The sequence below is a fragment of the Rhamphochromis sp. 'chilingali' genome (assembly GCF_963969265.1).
Source record: "Rhamphochromis sp. 'chilingali' genome assembly, chromosome: 4".
Taxonomy (NCBI): Eukaryota; Metazoa; Chordata; class Actinopteri; order Cichliformes; family Cichlidae; genus Rhamphochromis; species Rhamphochromis sp. 'chilingali'.
In genome coordinates this window covers 21,981,816-22,003,616 of record NC_137948.1, presented here as the reverse complement: position 1 = coordinate 22,003,616, position 21,801 = coordinate 21,981,816, and the positions used below count along the sequence as shown (strand labels likewise).

General features: G+C 38.2%; 1 protein-coding gene across 1 annotated transcript; it reads right to left on the bottom strand.

Moving 5' to 3' along the window:
- Positions 1-9,660: 9,660 nt before the first annotated feature.
- On the bottom strand, positions 9,661-21,350 carry LOC308394732 (uncharacterized protein). Its single transcript, XM_080879196.1, has 16 exons — positions 21,237-21,350; positions 18,842-18,893; positions 18,578-18,616; positions 17,879-18,022; positions 17,287-17,610; positions 16,752-17,038; positions 16,393-16,457; positions 15,825-15,973; positions 15,611-15,679; positions 13,110-13,414; positions 12,767-12,831; positions 12,536-12,675; positions 12,123-12,427; positions 11,895-11,956; positions 11,666-11,799; positions 9,661-11,495 (listed from the first exon to the last, which is right to left on the bottom strand). Exons 2-16 carry the CDS (start codon positions 18,873-18,875, stop codon positions 11,407-11,409), a joined length of 2,211 nt encoding a protein of 736 aa, XP_080735322.1. The 5' UTR covers positions 18,876-18,893; positions 21,237-21,350; the 3' UTR covers positions 9,661-11,406.
- Between the last annotated feature and the right edge of the window lie 451 nt (positions 21,351-21,801).

The window sequence follows — 21,801 nt, the reverse complement described above, 5'->3', positions numbered from 1 at the left end:
ACCCTTCTTATTTGGTTACGCATTTCATTATCAATACTGTAATATTTAATAATGAGACAATATTTTTATTATTTGATCATTTAAATTTGTCCTAATTTATATAATCACCATTTCAAATTGTACAAATTTAAATTCGAAGAATTGAAAAGTGTGTCTGTGAAGGTTCTCAGTCATCCAGGTCATCGTAGTCAAAGGAGCTTGCAAAGAAAAGCGTCTGGACTTCTTTAAGTTACTTGAAGACGTTTCACGTCTCATCCGAGAAGCTTCTTCAGTTCTAAGGTCAAATGGTGGAGAGTCCCAGATATAAACCTAGTGGGAGTATCCCCCCACAGAGGGACAAAAGGACCCCCTGATGATCCTCTAATCGCCTGAGCCAAGGTGTGAAACTGGGTGTGGGTCCCAATCAGCCAGAGATTCGGGTGAGCTCATTGTGAAACCTGGCCCCACCTTATCATGCGATTTCCTGAGGTCAGATGGCCCAGGATGTGAGTGGGCGTTAAGGCGTCTGGGAAGGGATCTCAAAACTGGATTATAGATGGCAGAGAGTTGGTGTCGTAAACCCCCGCCTCTGTTCAAAGATGGTCGCTCACAGTGGACATAGATGGCTTCTTCCACTCCTCTTTCAAACCATCTGTCCTCTCTGTCCAAAATGTGAACATTGGCATCCTCGAAGGAGTGTCCTTTATCCTTAAGATGCAGATGGATTGCTGAGTCTTGTCCTGTGGAGGTTGCTCTTCTGTGTTGTGCCATGCGCTTGTGAAGTGGCTGTTTGATCTCTCCAATGTAGAGGTCTGAGCATTCCTCGCTGCACTGTACAGCATACACCACATTGTTAAGTCTGTGTTTTGGTGTTTTGTCTTTCGGGTGAACCAGTTTTTGTCTGAGCGTGTTGCTGGGTCTGAAATGCACCGGGATGTCATGCTTGGAGAAAACCCTCCTGAGTTTTTCTGATACACCGGCTACATAGGGGATGACAATGTTGTTGCGTCTGTCCTTCTTATCCTCCCTCGCTGGTGTCTGGTCTTCTTGATTCTGCAGAGAGCACAAAATCACCTTTTAAGTGAAAGGATAAGACAGGTCCATTTCACCATAGATGCCCTCCAGATCAAGATCAGCCAGACCCTGCAGGAACTGGAAATCCTTCTACCCTCTCCAATCTTAGAAGAGGTTTACAAGTTTGTGGACAAGGCTCAGCGGGCCCAACACTATAAAGGAAAAGAAAGACAATGCAGGAAATTTCACACATTGCTTTCAAAAACACACACTCCTCATCCTGAACCTACACAACCCAGAGAAGAAAACACACCTGAAGACAGTCAGGAGAAATGGGTTAAGAACTTTTCAGACAGAATTCTCACTGAACCTGAAAAGAGAGTATTAGCCAAAGGACTCAGATTTGCCATTTCTCCACAACAGTTGCCCATAGTGGACCTCATCACAGCCACAGAATCTGCCATACGGATTAATAAATTATCACAGACAGAAGCAGAGCAAATCAGGATGAAAGTCTCAGCCACGCTCTCCAGTGCCAAAGTCCCTCCATCCAACTTCACAATACAGGAAAAGAAGGCCGTCGCTTCCCTGAGCAAAGACCACAACATCACTGTTTTACCAGCTGATAAGGGAAGATGCACCGTGGTCCTAAACACTACAGATTACCATACAAAGATCACTACTCTCCTCAGTGACAACAATACCTACGAAGCCTTAAAGCAAGACCCCACAAGCAGCTACAAAAAGAAAGTTATAGCTTGCCTTCAAGACTTTGAAAAGGACAAAATTATTGACCGCCTTACATATCACCGCCTTTACCCAGGGGATGCCATACCCTGCATTTACGGACTTCCTAAAATCCACAAGGAAGCTGTCCCACTCAGACCCATAGTCAGTAGCATAAACTCAGCCACTTATAACATTGCTAAACACCTTGCTACCATCCTTGCTCCTCACGTGGGGAACACCCCACACCACATCAAGAACTCCACCGACTTCACCGACAAGGTCCAGAAACTTACCGTGGATCCAGATGAAACCATGGTGTCCTTTGATGTAGTCTCTCTCTTCACTTGCATACCCACCACGGAGGCCGTGGTGACTGTCAGAAAACGACTACAAGAAGACAGCTCCTTGGAGGACAGGACCAACTTCACACCCGATCAGATTTGCACACTGTTAGACCTCTGCCTCACCACTACATATTTCAAATACAACGAAGGCTTTTACAGACAAAAACATGGCTGTGCCATGGGCTCCCCCGTGTCACCTATTGTAGCCAACCTTTACATGGAGGGAGTGGAAAGGAAGGCTCTTGGCTCTTTCAAAGGAAGAGTACCCAGCCACTGGTACAGATATGTGGACGACACCTGGGTCAAAATCAAGACACAAGAAGTGGAATCCTTCACTGCGCACATTAACGCTGTGGATAAAAACATCAAGTTCACCAGGGAAGACACAAAGGACAACTGTTTGCCTTTCCTGGACTGCGCTGTGCACATTGAGGAGAACGGCAACCTCAACATCGAGGTTTACCGGAAGCCCACACACACGGACCAGTACCTCCGCTTTGACTCCCATCACCCTCTGGAACACAAACTTGGAGTAATTAGGACCCTAGAGCACCGGGCAGAACATGTTCCCTCTAAGCCTGAAGGAAAAAAGAAGGAACACACACATGTAAAGGAAGCACTCAAAACGTGCGGCTATCCTAAATGGGCGTTCTTAAAGTCAGCAAAGAGGCACAGAAAAGAAGACCAGACACCAGCGAGGGAGGATAAGAAGGACAGACGCAACAACATTGTCATCCCCTATGTAGCCGGTGTATCAGAAAAACTCAGGAGGGTTTTCTCCAAGCATGACATCCCGGTGCATTTCAGACCCAGCAACACGCTCAGACAAAAACTGGTTCACCCGAAAGACAAAACTCCAAAACACAGACTTAACAATGTGGTGTATGCTGTACAGTGCAGCGAGGAATGCATAGATCTCTACATTGGAGAGACCAAACAGCCACTTCACAAGCGCATGGCACAACATAGAAGAGCAACCTCCACAGGACAAGACTCAGCAGTCCATCTGCATCTTAAGGATAAAGGACACTCCTTCAAGGATGCCAATGTTCACATTTTGGACAGAGAGGACAGAGAAGAGTGAAAGAAGCCATCTATGTCCACTGTGAGCGACCATCTTTGAACAGAGGCGGGGGTTTATGACACCAACTCTCTGCCATCTATAATCCAGTTTTGAGATCCCTTCCCAGACGCCTTAATGCCCACTCACATCCTGGGCCATCTGATCTCAGGAATTCGCATGATGAGGTGGGGCCAGGTTTCACAATGAGCTCACCCGAAACTCTGGCTGATTGGGACCCACACCCAGTTTCACACCTTGGCCCAGGCGATTAGAGGATCATCAGGGGGTCCTTTTGTCCCTCTGTGGGGGGATACTCCCACTAGGTTTATATCTGGGACTCTCCACCATTTGACCTTAGAACTGAAGAAGCTTCTCGGATGAGAGGTGAAATGTCTTCAAGTAATTGAAAAGTGTGTTTATCTTCTTCCATAGTGAATATATTTAAAGAGATTTTTTTTCTTGAGTCAGCTCTCTTTTCTTTTTTGTGAATGATACAGCTACTTTATCAGAAACCTTTATCACAAATGGTCTTCATCAGATTGGTTGTCAAGGAAACATTGTTAAGGAAGGAAAACAGGGAGAAGGGGTCGAACTATGCCAAATTATGCAACAACTGGACTGATAATCAGATGCAACAGATCCTAGGGAGACATGAAGTCAAATCTGAAATTTCTCATTCAAATCATCATCAGTATGAAACACAGGGGATCAGGAAAGCGGGACACTCAGTGTCTATAGCCATCTGTAAAACATAGTGGAGGTTCTGTCATGCATTAGGGTTACATTACATTGGAGATGTTCTTGTTAGAATTAAGATTCACCATGCAAAACCTTCAGAAAAGCATCTGATTGGCAATTTTCTGATTTTCATTTTCATCTGCTTTTCAGCATGACAATGCTGACAATGATGACAGCTGGTGATTTAAGAGCATACATTGTAGGATTATTGCTAGTGGACTGCCCAAAAGATGACGGAGATTAGTAAGCAGGTTTGGTGTTCATAGTTTTGGTATTTTTCTTTCTGAGCAATTTTGTGGTAAATGGAAAACTTTTAAAATCTAAAAGAATAGCTGACTAAGTTTTGCTGCAGCTGCATCCATGTGTGCGGCGGTATTGGTGGTCGAGGTAGTGTGTCTATTAAGGGAATAGTTCTTGAGAGTGTCTTGGTGTGACTGTCTCTCCCTCTCCTTTTTTCCTGTTGGCAAAGTGTTATGAGAGAATCCACTGTTTTCGCCCCACTGCTTGGTACATTTAAGGTGAATATGCTCACCTTGCATATTGTCCTAATCCATCCTTCCATTTCATCTAAAGAATGTGGAGGAGGATTAACAGAAATGTTTGCTTTTCTTCACCCTTACCATATTTCACCGTCCCAGGCTATGCCATGAAGAGAACTGCACAGAGGCAAGAACTTCTTCATCAGTGGCTGGGTTCAAAACTAAAACAATCTCAAAATGTATTTTTGAATGCGAAGAGAAAAGATGTCAGCATATTTACATTTGGCAGGGAAAGTCAAGTTAACATTTCCTTAAACCCCCTGTTGTCATCCTGTATTTCACCAGCCTCAGTGCTCCACAGCTGACAATGCAACACGTTCTCATCCGACAATGGGTTCCAGCATCACTGTTAGTCCTTTTGTGTGTTCTTATCGTGAGAAACATGACAGCGGAAGAGTGTGGGTGAAATACTGGCCAGAATTTGACTTGAGTTGGTTGATATCGTTTAAATGTGGATGTGGAATGGACTTGCACTTACATAGCACCTTCCCAAGGTGCTTTCAACTTAAGGCATTCACACACACATTCATACAGTGCTTTTATCTATACCTTGGAACTTTGAGTAACATTCATACACACACGATGGATGGTTTGGGGACAACTGGAGGGTCAGTATTTTGCTCACAAATACTTTGACTCATGGGCAGGAAGAGCCAACGATTAGATTGGTAGATGACATGCTCCACCATCTTCCCCAAATGAAAAGTTATTTACCAAATAGTTATGGGTCACACAGACCACTGCTGGTTTTGAAAAAGTGGTACTCTTAAGTAATTAAATTACATTTCAGAATTGTGAGAAATGCTGCACTCCTCTGTATACATAATTTGATTTTTGTTTTCTATAAAATCTTTTCAACTTGTGGTCACTGCCTGTTGATATAAGGGCAGTTTAACCTTGTCTTACAGAGCCCCAAAACTCTTGAATTTCAGGGACTAATTCTTGGGTTAATGCAGCCCTCTTCTGGCATGCCATTCTCATTACATATAGACAATGAGAACATAAATCAAATGCAACAATCATTAAATTATACATTATTATTGTTATACGCATTATGTATGCACAAACAACAAAGTCATTACTGTTTAAATAAACTATATATTTTTCCCAAACAGTAAATTGGTGAGTGGATTCCTCCCACGGTCTGCAATCAACAGTTGCTGAGGAACATACAACACATTTATGCATGTAGCTTATTTGTCTGGTTTTTTTAAAGCAGTTCCTTCAGATAAATGTAAGCATATTTATTTTCATTAGTGATAAAAGGATTTACAATCCTAAATTATTAATCGTTATTATTATTAGTAGTAGTAGTATTACTAGTTTCTCTCAATCCTAATCAAACTTTAAATGGCAACATTATAAAAGTTTCTTGTTTTAAAATGTCCTTAGAAACAGTTTAATGTTTTCATCAACTGTTCTCTCAAATCTCCTCTAAGATTAAGGCCATTTTCTGTGGAGAAATAGCCTAATTTCTTATATTGCACAAATGGTAAGGCAAGACAAATTCACATGTAACAATTTGCTAATTGCACTACTAAAAACATGTGTATCCCAGAAGCTTACCTGTTAAATCTAAGAAAAGACTGCTAGTGTTAGAAGCCTGCTTGTTTTGATGCTTTATAACATTTTTTCATATTGATACTCAATGACTAAAAAGTGAGCGTTCAATAAGGAGAGAGTTCATTAGAAGGAACTGAACATGATTTATAAATATACAAAATTCAATTATGCTATTTGGCAATTAGACTCTGATGGCCCATCACAGAAGAATGAAATCCCAGGGGTGACCCCCCAGAGTTTAGATGGTGGTGGTGGTGGTAAAGACAAGATGGAGGCTTGGGTGGAGTGTCTTGTGTGAGACAGTGATGGGAAGGAAGTGGTTTGCATGAAGGAGACTGCAAGAGCGAATGAAAGATGAGCAGGGCGATTAAAGTACGCAGAGTGGAGGCTGACTGAATTGAAGAAAGCAGGCAGCAAGATGATTGGACTACAGTGATGATGTTGGCATTTGTTTTACAGTGGGGGAAAGTGATGTGAAAGAAAAGACTAGCAGCCAAAAACCTGGGAAAATGGGCTGATCAGTGAATACAGATGTTCTTTACTGAACTTATTATTGAAAAGGGTGGGCAGTGACATGGACAGCCAAGCTTGTCAATTTCATTTGTTAAATTCATACCATAGGTGCATCTACTAAAAATCTTGGATAAGTAAGAATTTTGTTGACCTTAACAACAAGGTCAAAGGTCAAGTTTTCTGATAATCTTTTGAATGCAACATCTCACGAAGTAAATGATATAGGATTTTGAAACTGATTCCAAAGGTGTATCTACTAAAAATCCCAAACTCAAGATCAGAAATGTACTTTTCTGAAAATCACCTATGGTTTTCAGATTTACACCATGGGTAGGGATGGGAATCGAGAACTGATTTTTATAGAGAACCAATCCTTTGGAATATTTAGTCTGATCACTGCTTATGCTTTCCATTTGCACTTGAGCTTTGATCTGCTGATTTCAGTTGCTGTGGCAGAGGAGGAAAGTAGTGGTGTAGAGCGTGAATATGAATATTACTTTTATTTTTTGGCAAAAAAGGAGGAGAGCACAATGATGAAAGGCAAACTGCATGCAGGAGAGAAACAGTTACATTATGCTACCAACACAAGTTTGGCACAGACAGCATGCTAACACTAAGCTAAGCCCCTGCCCAGCAGCCAGACCCTGAATTTCAACAAGTAACAAGCTAATGATCAGCAACCATTTCTATTTCTGTTTATGTTTCTACAGTAGGATCAATGTGATGATTGCTTTGAAGTCTCTTTCTGCTGGTCTTCATCTTTGCTTGGTGCTGTCAGCTTTGTGGTCATACCTAAATACTAAAAGAAAGATAATAAGCTTTTGACATTTGAAATATTTTTAAGCATTTTTGGCAAAATCTTCAAATTTTCAGCATTCAAAATGCATTTTTGCTCGTTAGCAGTAGCGGTTTTAGATACACAGGCGGTTGCCCGGGGCGGCATCGTGGTGGGGGGCAGCATCACGGGCATCGGCAAAAAAAATAATAATTCTCTGGCTGGCTGGAGCAGCATCTAATAATAATCAACTCGCAAAATAAAACAAAATAAAAACAAACCAACAAACACGAAAACACCAGACATTATGATACAGACTTATAATTTGCACCGATGTTTTTTCGTAATTCTGTACACGAAAAATGAGCGCGAGAGCCTTCGGTGCGCCTGCTTGCTGCTGAAGTCAAAGTAAACTTTATTGTCATCTCCACTACATACAGTCCAGCATATAGAGAGACGAGACAACGAGGCTCCAGTTACAGCAGTGCAAGTAAACAAACAATATATATATGAAGAGTAAGAAAATAAATATACACTTTAGGACTGGGGGTAAAGGGATCAATAACAATTTAAAATTTATAATTTTCAGTTTGATGATTTAAAGTCTCACACACAACCCGTCGAAAGGGGAGGGAGACCCGCTGCTTCCAAATAGAGCACATTTCATTTATAATGTTGTAAATCCAAGCCCATTATGTATTCATGATTTGAATCCTGGGTTGTGTGAAATCCCAGAAATAAACCCTAGACAAAGTGAATCTGTGAACTAAGGTGTAGGTCTATTAGGTCATGTTGTGGTGATCCTTGAGTTGATGGATGGGTGGTCATACTGGAGTGCAAAATTAAAACCAATGGAAGATGGACAAGAAAAGTTCAAAGCCATCAGGTGCTCAGTTTAGAAAAAAGAAAAAAGAAGAGGAGGAGAAACGAGCAACAGATACAGGTAAGCAGATGTGTCATTGGATAATGGCAGGTCATCCTGAAACAATCAGAATCAGAATACTTTATTAATCCCTAAGGAAATTATGTGCATTACAGTTGCTCCAAGAAGACATGGTAAAAATAGCAACAGTAACAGACTGTTGATTTGTCCTGTTCTCATTGTATGACGAATTATGATGGCTGTTTGGTAGCCGTTTGCATACTATGCATACTCTCTCTCTCTTCACGTGTGTGTGTGTACAACAGTTTCATGTTAATGTACAATCCTTAATATGTTTTGTGTGTGTGTGTGTGTGTGTGTGTGTGTGTGTGTGTGTTTCAGCTGTTTTACAGAGCAATACGAAAGTAATGTAACAAGTACTATAATAAATAACTTTCTCTTTGAAGTAGTTAAAAAGTAACGTATTGCATTACTTTTATGAGAAGTGTTTTGTACAAAAATAATAATAATATTTTCTTTTGTTCTTTGAGGAACACCGATCTCCAACATGCACAAACATTTCACAAAACAACATGCAATTAATTTGCACAAATTTAATGTCTTTTGACTTTTGTAATGTCAGAATTGCTAAAATCCTATCAATTCTCCATCTCTAACCAAGTGCATCTACTAGAAGGCTAAGGGGAAGCACTTGCAGTCACCAGTATTTTATATGACATACATAAAGTAAAAGCTCAGGATAATGTCCTGTAAAAATACTTTTTTACAACATCTTTTTAGTTTTGTGTTGACTGTTGGAGTTTAAGAAAAGGAGTGTATGGATATGACCCATTTTCCAGAACAGATAAGACTGTAAGTTGTGGAGCTTGGTGTGTAGTGTGACTTGTAAATAAAAACAATTTTGTACACAACCTATTGAACCCAGTTCTTTTTATTCTTCTACTGGACAGAGAAGACGCAGACTCAAAGTATTTATAATCATTTTATGATTCTTTACTTCTTCTTTACCTCTGCCCTTACTTGATGTGTGTGTGTGTGTGTGTGTGTGTGTGTGTGTGTGTGTGTGTGTGTGTGTGTGTGTGTGTGTGTGTGTGTGTGTGTGTGTGTGTGTGTGTGTGTTGCTTAGTTCCGCTTTTCTGTCTGTACATGTGTTTTCTGTTCTTAATATACTGCCTCTGCAGCTCTGCACAAGACTTCCTGTTCTGCACAGTTCCAGTCTGGCTGAGCAATTGGTTTGTGAGTCAAAGCTGGCCTTCCTTTATACAGGCCTTTATTATAAAATACATAAAACAAAATACACAGAAAATAAGCACTAGAAAAGAGATATATTCCCCAATAAACCAGAGATTTCACAGCTTTTCATGTACTTCTACCTCTCTCACCATCAGACCTATAAGAGTTCAAGTTTGCTTTGGAAATCATGGATACAGCTAATGAGTGACCATTAGTGTGATCAACATGAAGTCTCCATCCTAAACACAAGCAGAGTCTGAGAGTTACACTTCCACAAGAAGAGCCCATTTACAACTATTGAATTTATTTGGACATTTAGAACAATAAAATAAATGCTACATTACAGTAGAGTGAGAGCAGGTATATCCATTGAGGTTGAGCTGCAGGTGTGATACACAGAGAATTAAAAAACAATATTGTGTAAATGGATTGTTGTCTGCTACTTTGCTCCTTCATTTGAAAGTACATCAAAGCCTGTGGTCCTCTACCTGTAGTAGAGTAGTTTGTAAACAGTAGTTTGCAAGGGAAACACATTTGTACTTGTTTCTTGGTAGCTCCTGTTGTTTTTTCCTGGATTCTGGTAGTAGCTAGGGATACATTCATGACTATGGCTAACAGCCAGTCTTAACAATCCCAGTTTGATCTATAATCTACTATCCTTGGATATCGGCTCTGAAAATAATAGGTCTAGTAATAAGATGACACATCTTTGATAAAGAAGTTCAATACAGCAACCCTTTGTTTGTGTTAGTTGGCTTGACAAAACCTAAGCCCCAGTTAAAGATTTCATACCTGTTCATTGAGGTGTCAAAAGTAGAGACAGTTTGTACTTTAGTAGAAGTACAGATACCAGTGTTAAAGAATGCTGCAATAAAAGTTGAAGTACTGATTCAACTCCTTTACTCAAGTAAAAGTAAAAAAGTACAGGTTGTGAAATATACTTCACACTACTTCCACTACAGTGACAACATTACTACATAAAAGTAGCTTCTTGAAGACAATTTCGACCACCTATTTTTATGCAGAGCCAACTGAACCTTGTGCTATATCAATGTTCACGTGTTTAAAGTTCACATGGTGATTTAGGCTCTTGCTTGACACAGAACACTCTGACTTTAATCTCAAAATAGCTCCTTAACGCATTAATTGTTTTGTAGTACACAAACCTGGTAATTGTCATAATCTTTATTTTGATAAATATAAAGTTCACAAATCTACAAATCACATTCACCACACCACTAATAATTATTATTTGCAGTAGTTTTTCCTTCTTCTGATATTAAAAGGAAAAAATGCAGAGTAAAAGAGATGGCATTTACAAATCACAAGAAGCATATTAAGCCTAAGATTCTAGTACTTGGTTGAATAAATAATGGTTTTATTAATTTCATTATAGAGGCATACAGATCTTTTAATCAATGCACTAATTAATCAATGAAAAGAAGAAAAACAACTTATTTTTATTAAGACAGTAGTATGTAAATATTTTGCTAGACTAGTATGCTGTTTCTCATTTAAAGTCCACCTTCCAAACTATTCACCTGATACTGTATGATTATGACAGAATCAATCACTTGTCTGCTGCATCAAGATCATTTCAGTTCAACTCACATCATTAAATATGCACATCTTCTCTTTCACCATTTAACTCAATAATATGTTTGGATATTAATTCGCATCTTGCAATGCATATTGTAAATTAATATGTATGTTTTTTATAGTTTTTTTTAATGCCACAATAGCAACGAAAACAAGTGCACTAACAAGCTAATGTGTTACTCACAAGTAACTGCCAATACGTTGCCAAAAAGTATTAGATATTTTGCACCATAAATTTGTGTCTGGAAAATACTATAAGATATATATATTAATCTTTTACACTCAGCACACATCTGAGCACCAAATTACTTCATCTTGGTAAATTTCATAATGCTAGCTTCTTATATCTTTTGTTTTTCCTTTGGTCGGCACACCCGGTTTTATAGCACAGTAAAAACTTTTGGTGAAGTCACTGGAGTGAACTTGAGTGGTGCCTACATGTTGATCATGATTTGTGCCACAGTCAACAGTGTTAGCGCCCATATGCCAATTGTAGACTGAAGACTGGTTGATGATGACACTCCTGGAATATTGAAAAAAAAAAAAAGGTACCTCCATAAAATTCTCTGGACTTATAAACTTGAGTTCTCATCTTGCTTTTATGTGTAACACTGACAGCACAATTATACAACATTATATAGGGTAGTTTACATTAATAAATTCAAACTGCAGAATATGTGGCCAGAAACTTACTTATACTGCCTTCTATGATGCCCAGTGTGGTATTTTGGAGTGCTTGTGTCAGCGCTGTAGTTGCATTAGTTAGTGATGGAACCAAGCTTTGATTTTGGAACACAAGAGTCATGTTGACAACTACTGATCCATTCCTAGAATGACAAAGACAGAAGCAATACTTCTTAAAAGCAGTTGAAGGACAGATATCTAAGAAAAACATAAGTCATGGACAGAAATTTAGCCTTACTTAAAGCTGTTAACCCTGGAGCGTAGGAATGATCCAAAGACATTTTTAACCAGTCTGTTTATCTGAAAGAGAACATTATTGTGAAGTGTTTACAAGTGTTTAATGAAGGTTAAAGGAAGAAATGAAAGTCTCTTAAATCATATATAGTTCCAAGAATATATACATTTTACATTATTATGCTAGCCGACATTTAGGTTTGTTTGTTAGCACATAGTATTGGTGTCTTACCTCATTGGTCACTTTTTGAGCTAAAGCCTGAAAAGCTGATGAACTTGGGTTTGCGAGGTCTGCTGTAAAAGTTTGGCTGAGACTGAATATCAGACCAAGGGCTCCTTGACTTGCAGTAGGAGGATCTGTTGATGCAGTGCTGGTAGTTGTTGTGGGTAATGTTGTCACTGTAGTGGAAGTGGTTGTTGTATTTGGAGACACAGTTGTAGCTGCAGTTGTATTGGAAACCACTGCTGTAGCTGCAGTTGTTGCAGCTGTAGTAATGTTAGAAGCAGTGGTTGGAGTTGTTGTAATATTGAGCACAGCTGCGGAAGCAAAGAAAGTGGAAACTGTAACTGTACCAGTGATTTATCAATAAAGAATTACTAATTTATTTTAGATAAAGAATTAAATACGTTTGGTTAAATACTTACTTGCATTAAGACTGCCTGGTATAATGTTCAGGGAAGAAGAGTTAATATTTGCAGCGAGTTCTGAGGTTAAATTGTTTACTGTAGGAACTGAGGCTTTGTCTTGGAATACAAGAGTCATATCGGTAACCACTGATCCTGACCTTTATTGGTAAAGAGAGAAAGAAATACTTTTATGGCAGGAAGTGACTAGTAAATATCTGGAAAAACTACATTATCAAATTTTGGCCTTACCGGAATGATTTAACAAAGGAACGAAGGAAGGATGATCCATAGACACGTTTACATGCAGCATTTACCTGAAAGATAAAATGTAGTTTTATACTTTTACAGCAGATGCACATGCCATTGCCTGTATGAATCTGAGGCTTTCATAAATATCATCTTGCAAATCAAATGGATTTACAAAACTAAACAGGACTTAGAAGATTTAATAACCAAACTAAATATGAATAAATGAATGTAAAGAAGAAGAAGAAGAAGACCAGGGAAAGAGGCATTTCAGTATTTTAACCATTGCCAATTTACAGTGAGTTTTATGTAGGCCAACAGAATATCAGCACTGTTGCCGTCTTACCTCATTGGTCACTTTTTGAGCTAAAGCCTGAAAAGCTGATGAACTTGGGTTTGCGAGGTCTGCTGTAAAAGTTTGGCTGAGACTGAATATCAGACCAAGGGCTCCTTGACTTGCAGTAGGAGGATCTGTTGATGCAGTGCTGGTAGTTGTTGTGGGTAATGTTGTCACTGTAGTGGAAGTGGTTGTTGTATTTGGAGACACAGTTGTAGCTGCAGTTGTATTGGAACCCACTGTTGTGGCTGCAGTTGTATTAGAGCCCAAAGTTGTCGCTGCATTTGAGGAAGCATTTGTGCCATTGGCAGTAGCTGAGGCAATAGATATAGTTGGAACAAATGTCAGTTACAATATATTATTTTTACAAATGGAGAATTAAAGAATTTCATGAACATGCCACAGATAGGACATTCACTTTTAGTATAAACTGGTACATACTGTATTTTATTAAAGAAAACACGTTTCCTCATAGTCATGGATTGATTTAACAGACACTGATTTTCCTGGTGATAGAGGTTAAAGGTGAGGCTCCTCTTCACTTGTGTGGTTAGACTGAGTGTTGATGAGTTTATGCTGACTGCAAATGAGTTTGGGATAAGTGGTGTTGAAGTCATGTTTACCTGTAGTGAAGTTGTGCTGAGTGGGGTGAGAGCATGCTGACTGGTGCTGTTGGTGAGCATTATAGTGAGGTGATTTGGTGTGGTCAGGTTAAGTGGTGTTAAAGGTGTGTTGACTTGTGGTGAGGTTGTAGAGGCTACTGGTAAGGTCATGCTGAATGGTGCCATTGGTGCTAATGGTACTATGGTCACCTTAATTGGTGTAACTGGGTTAACTGCTGTTCAAGTCATGTTGACTTGTAGTGAGGTTGTACTGAGTGCCAATGGGCTTGTGCTGACTGGTGCTATTGATTTGGATGGTGCTGAGGGCATGTTATCTGGTGTGGCTGAGGTTGAGTTTAGAGATGGACCGATCCGATATTACGGTATCGGTCCGATACTGACCTAAATTACTGGATCGGATATCGGAGAGAAATAAAAAATGTAATCCGATCCATTAAATATCACAAAAGCACTTCACAAAACTTGCAACATGGCGTAACTCAGCTCATAACCTTAGCGTGTCGGAGCAGTATGCGTCACGTGATAGAGCGGCTGTGGCGTGCAAGACTTGCTGGCGGTCAGCATTTGGATCCTCGCTACCAAACCGGCATTTCATCTCCGAGAAAGTGATCCCAGAGAGAAGTAAAGCAAGTGTGTAAGTTCATCTCTGGATGTTTGTAAAGCATTCCCACGTTAAGCTTAACAACCGATATATGGAGCGACTGCCTCTTCTCTCTCCCTCCCTCTCCTGTTACTACTTCAATCATGAAACTGATCAATGATCAGCTGATCGGCTTTTCTGTTGCGAGTCCCGTTTCTCTTGTTTATTTATCGCCAACTTTGCACCAGAAAGAGGAAACCAGCGGCTGAACAACAGCAGCACATTTAAGCTTGATAAGCTGTTCTTAGAATTTATTTAAGATTACTTTCTACACCAGGATCCTTTTCTACGTAGTTGACGGCTGGTAACTGTGCAGGGGCGGATCTAGCAAAGTTTAGCCAAGGGGGCCGATAGGGCATTAACAGGGAAAAGGGGGGCCCAAAGAATATGTTTCTTTTTTATTCTCATTTAAAATGTCTAGCTTTTAATAAACAATTATCTGAATCTTACAACCAAAGTTTTAATCAGAGGTAAAATGTATAGAAGTCCATTACTGTATATAGTAACTATTAAGTCTAATACATACCCTAGTAAGCTATAGTACCTTTTCCATCTGTGCAGTCTGCAATTCTGTTGAAAAAAGATGCTGAATCTATTTAATTATTGTAGAAAAATAATTGATTTCTGTGCATTTTTTTTTTACATGTGCATTAAATTAAGGTTGATTACGTCGATTATGCATCACGAGCCAGAGGATGGGGGGTAGTTCCCTATTTTTATTTTTTTTTTACTGGGAGTTTGCAACCCTATCAGTTAGGTTGTTTAATATTTCTGCTAAGTACTCTTTAAAATACCAGAATAGGGAGGATGGTGTAGGTTTAAGTTTATTAGCTCAGTATTGCTGAACCATGAAATATTTTGTGTGCAGTGTGTTTTTTACATACAGGTATAACAGAATAGCTTTAGTGTTTTGTTTTTAAAACATGAGTATGAACCTATACAAAATGCAGCAAGATATTAAAAAAACTGTTTTATTGATTAAAAAATAAACTATATTGGATTCCTATCGGTATCAGCAGGTATCCAAATTTATGATATCGGTATCGGTATTGGACATAAAAAAGTGGTATCGTGCCATCTCTAGTTGAGTTCAGTGGAATCAATATCACATTAAATGTTGTTAGCACAGAGGTGATGTTGAGTGGTGGTGAGGCTGGATAAAATGGTTATAAGAGTGAGGCTGTATGATGGTGTTACATGCTTGTGATAATCACATGTAAAAATTCGTAGTTATTTCATGGTAATACCTGGTGTGGTACTTGGATTCATTGTTGAAGATGATGTTGTGATTTGTTCTGTTGGTGCTATTGTCACAGCTGGAAATCACAATATTAAATAAGTTATTGCACAGTCTTGTGACTATTTCCTAGTTATCATATATTTGATATCGACATCCAAAATCACAATTTATGACAATAAATGATCAGGAAGGATGAAACAACAAATTACATGAGGACCGACCTTTTGCTGAAATAGATGACGTGTTAACTGAGAGGTTAAAAGTTGGGCTTGCAACAGCTTCTGTCAAAGTTGCAACTGCAGAGCTGATATTTGGTAATGTGCTGACATTATTGAATATCAGCTCAGCATCAACCACAATGGATCCTTGACTGTAAAGGAAAAATGTAGTGATTTTCTATGCTTTCATTTTATTTGTCAATTCTTTATCACTGATTAGCCTTACATCAAGAAGGCAATAATGAACTTATTAAATCTATTGTTAAAAATAAAAAGTAAATGGTTAGTTGTCTGGATGCATGCTCAATCATCCAGTATAGTAAAAAAGTTGAATCTTTTCATCTGGACATAAGTTTTCATTGGGAGAAATGTTTTGTCACTGTTCCAAGTGAATTCTTCAGTCTCAGTTGATTGCAGGTTTCTGCAGCCATATAAACAGTACCTTTGCACAACAACTGAAACTAGTCAACTTACCTCACAATGGTCTGTGAGGTCAGTTCCTTGATCATTAAATGGTTAGTAGCTAATAAATGTTTAGTTTTAGAAAGTAATCTTAAGCTGTGTTTCTTACCTGAAACTATTGATGACAGTTCGATTAAAGCTAGATCCAAATTTTATACTATAGACGTTGTTGAGCTAGGAATAAATTGTTTTGAAAGATATATAAATACATATCATAAAAAATGAAATTTCAAATATTTTAAAATCAAGTTCATATAAGTCATATCACAAAGATTTCATACATTTTATGTTTCATGTATACGTTCCCTTGCTCATCATAAAATTCTTAGTTATTTGGAGTAACCAGCTAGAATTGTATTTATTCATATTTTTATATATCTATTGTTTAAGTACATTCAGATCAAAAGAACAAAGACGTTTAGATAAGTAGACTTTTTGGGAAGGTTAAAAAAAATTCCAAGAACTCACCTGTTCAGTCACTTTTGATTCTAACTGTTTAAAGGCTGGTGAGCTTTTGTTTGCAAGTTCTGGTGAAAAGTTTTGCTGCAGCTTAAATCCTAAATTGATTTTAGGTGCTTGTGCTGGCGCGGCAGTTGTAGTTGTGGTTGGAGCTGCAGCTTTAGTTGTAGTGCTAAAAAAGGTGACATTTGAAAGTATGGATGTTCCTTGCGAAGTTAGGTCTGGAGATAATGGCTTGACTGTTGGTGAGGTCATGCTGGGTGTACTGAGTGACGCTGCGGTCATGTTGACTGGTTCTGTGGATGGGTAAAGTAATGTTAAGGTCATATCAACTTGTTCTATGGTTTAATGTTGTTGACAACATGTTCACAGGCAAGGTTGTGTTTATTGTTATTGAGGTAGTGCTAAGTCGCATAGAGGTCATCTTGACGAGACTGGGTTAAGTGGTATTGAGGACAGTTGATCTGTTGTTAAATTGTGTTGAGTGGTGATAAAGTAATGCTGACTGGTGTTGTTGGTGAGAGTGGTGCTGAGGTGATGTTACCTGGTAGGGTTGCATTTAGATGCACTGAGGTCATGCTGACTAGTTTTGTGGGTGGTGCTGATGTCACTATACCCGGTGAAGTATGTGGAATTGTGGTCATGTTGACTTGAGGTGAGGTTGCATTGAGAGACGGTGGTAAGGGTGGTGCTGATGTCACGTTTTTTGGTGAAGTTGCATTGAGTGGCGGAGAGGTCATGATGCCTGGTGTTGTCTGTGAGGGTGTTGCTGACGTCACGTTACCCGATGAAGTTGGGTTAACTGGTAATGAGGCCATGTTCGTGTTGACTGTTGCTGTTGGTGAGGGTGGTGCTGATGTGATGTTTTCTGTTGAGGGACAGCAACTTTTATTACTCCGGTGTTTACAATATCTGCTCATCATGATCTTTGCTTAAAATAAAATAATGACACTGAATACAGAGGCATAATTTAGACACGAATAAAAGCATTTTAGACAAAGGAATATATACTGCAGTTCATTTTCATTTTGATTTTGTTCTAAAGTCCACTACTTAAAATCTTTTTAGTGGATTATGGAACATAATAAATTAACTGTCATTCATATATTGAATGCGCACGATTTGTATTAGATTACCTGAAGATGATGTTGTGGTGGGTTGTAATGAGGTTATGTTTGAGTTTATTGGTGCTGAGGTTCCAAAAACTGTTGGTGGAGTTGTACCTTCTGGTGGTGAGGTTGCACTGCTTGGTACTGATGTAATGTTTACCAGAGATGCGACTGTGTTAAATAAAAGGTAATTATTGTAAAAAGAAAAGGCATTGGTGAGGTTGCATTTCCCATTGAGACTGGGTTGATTGGTGGTGAGGTTAAATGAAAAAGAAGTTATAAGGCAGTAAAAGCATGATTAACTCTAGATGAGCTTGTGGTGTTTGATGATTGTAAAGATGAGTTTAGTGGTGGTAGGATTTCGTTTGAGGTTGCATTGCTTGGTACTGATGTTATGTTGATGTCTGATGGGCTTGTGCTAACTGAAAATAGAAGTGTTAGTGGGTTTGGGTTAATAGAATGGGAGTCCCCCATGCCCACATGTTCCTCCACCTCAGCTGTTCAGTATTTTACTCATTGAATACAGTAAAATGCTGACATAGTTGTGCATTAAAAAGAACACTGTCTTAAAAGCATGGACATTAGTTTCATTACACTAAAGTTTCTTTAGTTACGTCAAATTGTGGTGGGGGGTGGAGGGATGTCGAACAGAGGAATGGGAGTGAGGGGTGGGGAAATCTTTTAGCCCATTCAGCTCTAGGCTCCTTCAGCTTCTGTTTTTGTTACCTGTTGTTGAATTGTCAGTAGATGCTGCTCCCACTAGTCCTGTAGAATATTAATTGGATTATTATTCTTATCTGAATTTAGGCAAAAAGCAAAATTATACAAATTCAGTCTATACTTTCATATATTTTAAATATAAATTGCTATTAGCATCATCGCTCTATTTGCACTGTCTCAAAATCTCTCACACACACACATACGTGCAAACACATGAAACCACAAATATCAAGAGAGTGAAATGACAGAAAGATACAACCCAAGAAATACCTGCTAATAGGAGGAGGAATGTAAGAGGTTCCATCCTCCCTCTGCCTGGTTCCTGTAAAACACAACCCTCCATAAATATATTTGTAGTTTTTTGTTTGTTTGTTTGTTTGTTTTGTGTTGTTTAAATTTTCCCAAAGAAGTAAAATTTGCACTTACAAAAATGTATGAACAAAACAAAATGACTTTTTACTTGTTGACTCTGGTTCAGTTTTCTATTCTATGTCTCCGTTTGGCAGTAGTTTTCATTCACTCATAACAGGTGTGGAAAAGAGTTACAAAACTGCTACAATATGAATAAACTAAAATTACAGAGGACATGTTTGAGAAATACTTTTTCTTTTCATCTGAAATATTTATACTTATATATTACTAAGAAATAATCAAATTAAGAACTGTGGTCTCAGGCATATGGTGTGACAGCATGTATAATGAAATTGAATAAATAATAACAAAATATGAATCTTCTCTCGTGTGTTCTGTGATCAAAATTCTTACTATTTGTCATTTTCTGACATTAAAACTATATATATCATGAATTTATAATCATATAATTCCATCTTTCTAGTCTATCAGACTGTTTGCAATTAGAAGCCATTTAAGTATTTAATAAATATCAGTATGTATTTGTTAAGTTGAGCTTTTTTCTTTACTTGGAATTCTTTGAAATTCCAAAGAGCAAAGGTACAAGAACTTTTTTTTCATATTCACTGTACATTCAGCTGTCAGTGCAGAGTGGCCACACCTTGACAAGCTAAGCAGGGCAATCTATTATTCAAAATACAAAGAACCACTCAATTACACATTCAGCATACAACTTTTTTGGCTTTAAAAGTGAACCAATTCATTGTTGGCCGGCATTTTCTTGTTATTTAACAGTCTAATGTGAAATGAACAATGGCATTCAAAAATGCATTTGATTAATTTGAGAAAAATACCTGAATGTGAACAGGAAAAACTAACATTGTGAGAAACTTTCAGAAAACAGTAATCCAAATTTAGAAATGTGATGATGAAAACTCCCAATTTAATTAAGAATGTATGAATCTACAGCTTATTAATAGACTTCTCAAAGCTTATAAAATCAATTAGAACATACAAAACTTTGACCTTTTTGGTGTAAACTAATTATGCATTCATTGTATTTTTAACATGTATTTGTGTATCAGAATTGACTGTGCAGCAGCATTTTAGTTAGTGATAAAAAAAATTTATTCTTTCTGAATCTAATTCAAATGACTGTCATATGAAAAATATATTTATAACCAGTAAGAAGTCTGGTCTCAGCCCTATGTTACAGCTTTTACACTCAACACAGTGTTAGTGACATCATGAATAATAAACATACATATATAATAAAAGCCTTCTCTCACGTACTTTATTGTCTGTGAAGGTTCTCAGTCATCCAGGTCATCGTAGTCAAAGGAGCTTGCAAAGAAAAGCGTCTGGACTTCTTTAAGTTGCTTGAAGACGTTTCACCTCTCATCCGAGAAGCTTCTTCAGTTCTAAGGTCAAATGGTGGAGAGTCCCAGATATAAACCTAGTGGGAGTATCCCCCCACAGAGGGACAAAAGGACCCCCTGATGATCCTCTAATCGCCTGAGCCAAGGTGTGAAGCTGGGTGTGGGTCCCAATCAGCCAGAGTTTTGGGTGAGCTCATTGTGAAACCTGGCCCCACCTTATCATGCGAATTCCTGAGGTCAGATGGCCCAGGATGTGAGTGGGCATTAAGGCGTCTGGGAAGGAATCTCAAAACTGGATTATAGATGGCAGAGAGTTGGTGTCGTAAACCCCCGCCTCTGTTCAAAGATGGTCGCTCACAGTGGACATAGATGGCTTCTTTCACTCCTCTTTCAAACCATCTGTCCTCTCTGTCCAAAATGTGAACATTGGCATCCTTCTGGGACTCTCCACCATTTGACCTTAGAACTGAAGAAGCTTCTCGGATGAGAGGTGAAACGTCTTCAAGCAACTTAAAGAAGTCCAGACGCTTTTCTTTGCAAGCTCCTTTGACCACGTACTTTATTATTAAGACGCTGTCTGCTACTCTAGAACATAAAAAATGACTTAATCTGATTTATTAATAATAATATCATGCAATGTCTAAATGTTTTGTATATTATTGGTTTGATCATATTATGATCATTTAAGTCTTTAATAAATATAAATGTGTGTTTGTTAAATATGTTTTTGTTTAAACAAGGATTAAACACACGCAAAAGTACAAAAACATTTTCTCGTATTTGTTATACAGAGCTGTCAGTGCAGAATGATGACACCTTGACAAGAAATTAGATGTTGGTGGTGTAAATTAATTCCTTATTAATTATAATTTTAAATATTTACTTGTGTTAATATCGGAATTTAAAAAATAAAAAAATAAAAAAATTTCTCTTACCTCTTGGGAGTCTAACTGTGCAGCAGTATTCTTTTAGTCAGTATTAACCGCACCCTGAATGGTAGGCTAACTAGGCAACAGACTCCTTACCAGCTGGAGTCCAAATAAGTAACTGAAGACTTGTGCCTTTGGTTATTTGTAAGTGAAGCAAGAAATTCTTGCTTTTTCAAAGTGTGACATAACTAGCTGGACTTGTTTTGTTCATCATTTTCTAAGCAAAGAGAATGTTGAAAGTCTTAAGGTGCAATCACAATGCCAAGCCCATTCTTTCAGTTTCACACTTTCATACATTTCAAAATCTTGTCATGAGTAGTGCTGCAAGGACTACTGATTAAATTGTATCATTAGTACTTGCAATAAACACTGCTCTGGGTTTGAGTTGTCTTTAAACAAACTATGGTTAAACAACCTGTCAAATTTTTTTTTAAAAGTTCAATCTGTGTCATTTACATAAAATATCAGCAAAACCTAAAGTCACTTTCAGAAAAAGTCTGATCAGTGAAACTAGTGCTTTTAGTATTCTCTCTGAGCAATGACACTTAGTAGCTTTTATCTTTTATTTTTC